The 7,666-nt window shown below is 38.8% G+C and overlaps 1 protein-coding gene and 1 long non-coding RNA gene across 2 annotated transcripts; both read left to right on the top strand.

The window, feature by feature from the left end:
- The first annotated feature begins 1,605 nt into the window (after positions 1–1,605).
- Positions 1,606–3,293, top strand: LOC134579356 (uncharacterized). The gene is made up of 2 exons (XR_010086200.1): positions 1,606–1,680; positions 3,250–3,293. It is a non-coding gene; the product is annotated as an uncharacterized LOC134579356 (long non-coding RNA).
- Positions 3,294–3,296: 3 nt separating this feature from the next.
- LOC134579355 (4-galactosyl-N-acetylglucosaminide 3-alpha-L-fucosyltransferase FUT6-like) lies at positions 3,297–4,991 on the top strand. The gene has a single exon (XM_063438625.1). The coding sequence runs from the start codon at positions 3,320–3,322 to the stop codon at positions 4,367–4,369; it is 1,050 nt and encodes a 349-aa protein (XP_063294695.1). The 5' UTR covers positions 3,297–3,319; the 3' UTR covers positions 4,370–4,991.
- Positions 4,992–7,666: the final 2,675 nt, after the last annotated feature.

Below are 7,666 nucleotides of genomic sequence, written 5' to 3'. Positions count from 1 at the left end.
GTACAGGCATTACCACGCTAAGGGGCCCATTTAGGGGGGTACAGGCATTACCGGTAAGGGGCCCACTCAGGGGGGTACAGGCATTACCACGGTAAGGGGCCCACTCAGGGGGATACAGGCACTACCACGGCAAGGGGCCCACTCAGGGGGGTACAGGCACTACCATGGTAAGGGGCCCATTCAGGGGGGGTAAAGGCATTACCGGTAAGGGGCCCACTCAGGGGGGTACAGACATTACCACGGTAAGGGGCCCACTCAGGGGAGTAAAGGCATTACCAGTAAGGGGCCCACTCAGGGGGGTACAGGCACTACCACGGCAAGGGGACCACTCAGGCAGGTACAGGCATTACCACGGTAAGGGGTCCACTCACGGGGGTACAGGCATTACCACGATATGGGGCCCACTCAGGGGGGATACAGGCATTACCACGGTAAGGGGCCCACTCACGGAGGTAAAGGCATTACCAGGGTAAGGGGCCCACTCAGGGAGGTACAGGCATTACCACAGTAAGGGTCCCACTCAGGGGGTACATGCACTACCACGGCAAGGGGCCCACTCAGGCAGGTACAGGCATTACCATGGTAAGGGGCCCACTCACGGGGGTACAGGCATTACCACGATATGGGGCCCACTCAGGGAGGTAAAGGCATTACCAGGGTAAGGGGCCCACTCAGGGAGGTACAGGCATTACCACAGTAAGGGTCCCACTCAGGAGGTAAAGGCATTACCACGGTAAGGGGCCCACTAAGGGTAGTACAGACATTACCACCATAAGGGGCCCACTTATGGGGGTACAGGCATTAGCATGGTAAGGTGCCCATTTAGGGTGTTACAGGCACTACCACAGTAAGTGGCCCACTCAGCAGGGTACAGGCATTACCATGGTAAGGGGCCGACCCAGGGGGTAGGGGGTACAGGCATTACCACAGTAAGGGGCTCACTCAGAGGGGTACAGGCATTACCATGGTAAGGGGCCCACTCAGGGGGTACAGGCATTACCACGGTAAAGGGCCCACTAAGGGAGGTAAAGGTATTCCCATGATTAAGGGCCCACTCGGGGGGGTACAGGCATTACCCTGTTAAGGGGCCCACTTAGGGGGTGCAGGCATTACCCTGGTAAGGGGCCCACTCAAGTCAGGGAGTCCACAAGATATCCTGAAGAGTGGGACCCCTACTTGGGAGGACTGCCGGGCCCCCTTTACTCTATAGCAAGCCTGTGAGGATGTGACATCAGAGAACTTCTTCCCAGCATTACAGTGGAGAGGAAGAGGAGTTGGGAATGTGCGTGGGCTGCCCGCTATTGCTGTCAATATTTATAAGTTTGTGCGTGTACAGTGAGGGAAAAAAGTATTTGATTCCCTGCTGATTTTGAACGTTTGTCCACTGACAAAGAAAACATCAGTCTATAATTTTAATGGTAGGTGTATTTTAACAGTGAAAGACAGAATAACAAAAAAAAATCCTAGGTCCTGCATTGGGCCTTGTAAAGATATACGGTCCAGTTGAGGAGATATAACTATCTCACATAACCAGGCCACATTGTAGAACTCCTGTGTGAGCCCTTTACTGGGAGGTGCTGACTGATCTTTTTCTCTTCCTCCCAGGGTCTGAAGAAGTTCCACGTGGGGCACCACACATCCCTTCTGGACCCCAGTTAAGCCACACTCCAGCTACAAGAGGTAGGAAACCAAAAGAATGAATTTAAACATATTTCTGAATGTATGTGTTTTACAGTGTGAGTGTATTCATGTGAGTGTCTAGAGAGAGTGTGCCGTCTGTGTGTATCTGAAACAGTATTTCTGGCAGTCATTATCTTTGGGTGTGTTTGTCAGTGTGTATCAGTTGTATGTGTGTGTGTTTATGTCTATGTATCCATTAGTGTACCTGTGAGCATGGTATCTGTGTTTAGGGGTGTGTGTTTTGGGGGTCTGGCCATTGGGGTTATAAGGGACTCAAAGAGTTGTAACGGCAGCCCTGGAAATCTATAAAGGTTGGCTCTGAGGAAGCACTGCATCACTTGGTGCTGGTAAAACTGATCTGCAACAGATTGAAAAGTGAAAAAGACGTGTTACCAAAATGGCAGCTTGGGACATGTAGTCTGTTATAGGGAACACTCCATCGGGCCGCCTCAAACTCACGGTCTCAGTGGCCTTTGGAGAATCCAGGCTGCTTATCGGAATAACTGATAACTAGCAATACTTTGTTGTACTAAAATTATTTGTATGCATGAAACATGCATCAGACATATGTCAGAAAATTATGGGACAGGCATCATCTACTGTATAGTCATCTATCAATGTATCCTTTTGGCAGCAAACTCAATGAATGTTCTAAACCAGTGGTTTTTAACAGGGACCCAAATTCTACATAAGGTACAGGGTTGGTGACCTGGGTCTCAAGTTATAATTTTTGGATAAGATTTCTAATTATTTAATATTTTGATACATATATTTTTTTATATATGATATATTTTTTTACATTTTAATATTTTTGAAAAATAATTTGCAAAGCTTATCCAAAGATATTAAATACAGTGTTTGATTTGTAAAATAAGTGTAGTGATTCTGTCTCTGTCTCTTTCTGTTCAAGCCAAACTGGACCCTCTAAAATAACATGGGGTGTTTAGCTGCTGTGCTAAATATGAGACTGCTAGGGGAGATGTAGTTTCCAATCTTAGCCATCAAATACATAATTTCATGACAAGACAACATAAAGAAAAGCTGATTCTTGCCACCAGCAAGCTTCTCTGACAATGCAAAAGCTCATAATTCACTGGGGATGACATCATCTCTGTGCATTATAATTTTTGCAAATCTAATTGCTCATTAAAGTAACAGTGCTGCCTGATATTGAGATATTGATGGGAGTTGCAGTTTCAGGATATTGATATTTTACCTCCACCCTCCCCCCCCCCCTTTTTTTTTTTTTTTTAAATTACAGCAGGTTGCCATCAGGAGTGTAACTCACTCTAATCTCAGCAGACTGGAACATGAATGTCTCAATTCTGCCTGAGATTACGGCCTACAGTTTACACAAAGATGATTTGTGCATTACTTTCCTTTCAATGTGGCAATAATTGCAGGGATGACATCAGTAGCTGTGCAGTATGTGATTATAAACCACCATTCATGTAATTTATGCTCAAACAAAGACAGACAAACACATAGATAGATAGATGTTACTATGTTACTTCATACTGCTTACAATAATGCAATCATATCTATGTTATCTATTTGTTTTGGCAAAAGGTATGAAAGCGTCCAAGAACGTATCTGAAAATACTGCAAAAAGCTTATTTAAGAAACAGACTAGGATTGCATGATGGCATTTTCAGGACAAAAACTCTCTAGGAAGAATATTGCTCTGGTTATTTTTATACAAATATGTTTGGCTGTGTTATTGGTAACAGTCTATCAAATGAGCAACACTCAGAAAGAATGGATATCTAATCAACTAGATAAAACCCAATTTGAACACTCTAAAGTCATTCTTCTTTGGACTTACCCATTTGGTCAGAAATTTAAACTCAATGAATGTCCTCCTCACTTAGATCAATCTGGATGCTTTTTTACTGATAACAGAGAATTATATTCCTTGGCAAATGTGGTTATTTTCCACCACAAAGATGTAAGTAGAACAAAAACGCAGTTACCGCAAGGCCCTAGACATATCTACCAATACTGGATTTGGTTTAACATGGAATCTCCATCACACACCAGAAATCTACACTTCATGGAAAATAAATTTAATTTCACCATGTCTTACAGAGCAGATTCTGATATTTTCACTCCATATGGCTACCTAGAGAATAAAAAATCAGATCAGAACTTCACCATCCCTACAAAGACCAACCTTGTTGCCTGGATAGTCAGTAACTGGTACCCCACTTCAAAGAGAATTCAATATTATAAGGAACTTAAACAATACGTAACTATTGACATTTATGGAAAGCGCCATCTTCCATTATCAAGTGATATTCAGGTAGACACTTTGTCCAAATACAAATTTTACTTGTCCTTTGAAAACTCTGCCCATGAAGACTATATCACAGAGAAGCTTTGGTACAATGCACTCACATCTGGAACAGTGCCAATTGTTATGGGTCCATCACGTAAAAATTATGAACGTTTTATTCCTTCACACTCTTTCATTCATGTAGATGACTTCCCTAGTGCTCAGGAACTGGCTGCTTATCTCTTGGAGTTAGACAAGGATGATCAGAAATATCAACAATATTTCAACTGGAGGGCTATGTATCAGTCATCTGGACAGTTCGATTGGGAACACATTTACTGCAAAGTCTGTAAAGCATTAGAAGCGGCTCCTGTTTATAGGACAAGACCAAGCATTGAGAAATGGTTTAGATAGCTATACCATGATAGAATACATTGTTTTTTTCCCCATGATGGGGAAATAACCTCCAGAAAATATGTAATGATGGCTGTTCATGCTTTGTGCCTGGAGTGTCACTTTAATCTGATCTTATAAACTTGTTTACATTTCTGTTCATAATAACAGTCAAATTGACAAACTTAAACGTAATGTAATGTATTTGATAGACTTTGTCTTAATTAATAAGTTATATTTCTACTGTTTAAAGCGTTTTTAAATAAATACAATATTTTCCAGAACTCTGCGCCATAAGCCTGCCGCTTTTGTGACATCCCTTTCTTAAAAAAAAAAAAAAATCCAATCATTTTCCATCTACATGTACACATCAACCACTAAAAATATTTAGTGGAACCTTCTTCTGGAAGCCAAACAGTCTGGGTTAGAAGAAGAGAACATCCAGGCAGGCACACAGTAAGCATATCATGATATGCCTCTATTGAAGAAGAGGGCTAGCAACCTTGTGAGGGGTAAATTAGGCATATACAATAACAGAAATCTGTACATCAAAAAATACAGCACAGTCAAGCACTGGCGAGTAGGTTGGTGGAATAGAGTAGGCATCAAAACAACCCGACCAGGAGAAAAAGTGAATTTCAATTACAAAGAATTTATTAATAACAAGATAAAAAAAAAATGAGTTATGAAGTACACACTATGTCTTATGTTTTTTTTTTTTAAATTGTGTGTAGGGTTCTGGCATCTTTCTCTTGGGTAAATCCTGGGTAAATGATGTAGGGCTCATGTGACCACAACCACAGTGATGTAATTTCTCATATCCAACATGGTCCCTGGTTTAATAATCTTGGATAAGCTTTTCAAATAATTTAATATTTTTGATTACATTTTAAAATGATGTAATATTTTTAAATTTTTATATTTTGGATATATTGTTTTTTTTTTTTTTTTAAATATATCTATGATATATCTTTTTTGATAATGTGATATTTTGAAAAGATAATTTAAAAAGTTTATCCCAAAATCTTAAACCATTTAAAAGAACATGAAATAATCAAGGCTGTAATAGGCAGCAGACAATGGCATGTAGCAGTCCAATACAAGAGATAGCAATGTGCGTAATCGTAGCGCAGTTTAAAAACATACGCAGGTTATTAAATCAAGCCTTATTTAGGTTATATTTTAGCATAATGAAGCCTCTGAGTCATGAAACTTGGCCTTGCCAAAACCATTAGTGTTTATTCCTTTTATGGTTTTAAACTTTATTTTTAATAAATGTAGTTATTTTTAACCTTCTTGATTTTATCCAAAAGATTTTATTCTGAAGATCCTGACATCATATTCTTTGGTGGGGAACATACCACCTAAAATGTATGGATTGAGCAAAACCCATTTTTGTGAATATATCTCCTTTTATCACCTATATTTATTTTACAACAGAATGCATATATTTATGTGAATATCCTGGTGACCCTTTGCTGCTTTACTCCTCCTGTGCACTGACAAGTATAAATCCTGAATACCTTGAGCTATCAACTGTAAAGAGTCCCATATGCAAGATCAAGATATTCCACAAGATTAAGATATAGGCAGTGATCAAACTGCCCAAATGCATATATTTGGAGCTTTTACGACACCCTATTTAATTTTTTGTCCTCTCATTTGCATATTGATTTTTCCTGTTTGGATTTTGAAGATCCTTTTAAGTTGCTGCTTCCCTCTTTCCACGTATCTCAAAATTGCCTAAATTTTAACAATTGCCTCTTATACAAATACAATATAGGTGATGGTAGCTAATTTATCTTTCACGGCATTGAGAAGTGACTATATCCAGTCGTGGAATACAGAAAGTGTGTCAAAGAATTGGGTGTTTACTACATCATTAAACATTGTTTATGGAATATTTTGTATTTCCCTTGTTTTTTTACTTGATTGTGTTATTGCGTATTTTTGTTTTGTTTTTCTCTTACTTGAATATATTTCCTTAATTAGGGAGTTTTTTTGTTTTAACTATTTTATGTGTACATTGTATTGGGAAAGTTAATGATTGTGAATGATTGTTTCCCCTGTACCATGCATATTGAAAAGGATAGCTTTTTTCTTGTTTATCAGCTTTTTAAGATATTTTTTCAATATTTTATATGGGTCATTTGCTGCTCTAAACCTTATTATATTTTTATATGAAACGTTTCTCAATTAAGCCTGACTGACTTTTTTGACATTTGGCTATACCTTTTTTAATGGTTTGATTTTGGCTAATAATTAAAATGTTTTCTTGTCCATTTTTAAGCTCTTGATATCTCTTTTCCATAGCTTGGTTACAACCTCTAATATTGTTTTATATATATATTGTATTTTTTTTTTTTTTTTTTTTAATATTGTACCCTATTGTAACAATGCAATGTTTTGTGGACCCAAAACATACTTTAAAACAAGATAAATCTCAATGTATGCTTCTTGGTAAAATATTTTATAAATAAATAAATACTGGCTACCATATTGGTTATGCAATATCAGTCATGCCAATTCTGAGTTTTCAAAATTACATTATTATATCTGTATTTTAAAAAAAATAAGTGAAAGAACTTTCTAATTCTAATTTTTGTTTTTTTATGTTTAAGTTCTATTTTTTATGTTGCAATCTTGTATTAATTAAAATTGGGAAACAGAAGCAGCATCTGAAAAAAAAGTTTTTTTTTAAAAAATGAAAGGAAAATGTGAGTGGGCATTTAAAGGGACATTATAGGCACCCAGACCACTTCAGCTGATGTGATCTGGGTGCAGTGCTCCTGTCAGTTTAACGCTGTAATAGTAATCATTGCAGTTATTGAGAAACTGCAATAATTACTATCCAGGGTTAGAGAGCCACTAGAGGGACTTTGGGTCATTAGACGACTTTTACTCACCTAAATGACGCTGAACGTCCTCTCGTTATACATTAGGACATCCAGCATTACCTGAAAACCAGGGTGACCAGATCCACCCTGCTTTCTGGGAGATATATCACATATACATATTGACGGGCAGCACATGAAAAGGGTAGCCCAGTAGTACGTAGAATTCAGAAGAAGGTGTATTTGATTAAGCAATTTGGCAATGAAGAATCCTGCAGTTAGGCAGCCCTTTTAATGCATTTTAATAAATAGGAGAAACTTATATGTGTCCCAGTAAACATGGTGGGTCTGGTTACCCTGCCCAAAATGCCACAGGAAAGCATTATACAATGCTTTCCTTTGGGGTTGTCCTAACATGCTTTAGGTCCCCAATGTCAACCAAGGTCGAGTTTGACCTAGCGCCAAGAGATATCGGCGCTGGATT

The sequence above is a fragment of the Pelobates fuscus genome, chromosome 12 (assembly GCF_036172605.1).
Source record: "Pelobates fuscus isolate aPelFus1 chromosome 12, aPelFus1.pri, whole genome shotgun sequence".
Lineage (NCBI taxonomy): Eukaryota > Metazoa > Chordata > Amphibia > Anura > Pelobatidae > Pelobates > Pelobates fuscus.
Note: the sequence above shows the minus strand (reverse complement) of the source record. Positions and strands in the feature narration are given on the sequence as shown.

Bases quoted from the DNA above. Each gene is read 5' to 3' on its own strand.
- LOC134579355 (XM_063438625.1), top strand. From the start codon at position 3,320: ATGATGGCATTTTCAGGACAAAAACTCTCTAGGAAGAATATTGCTCTG.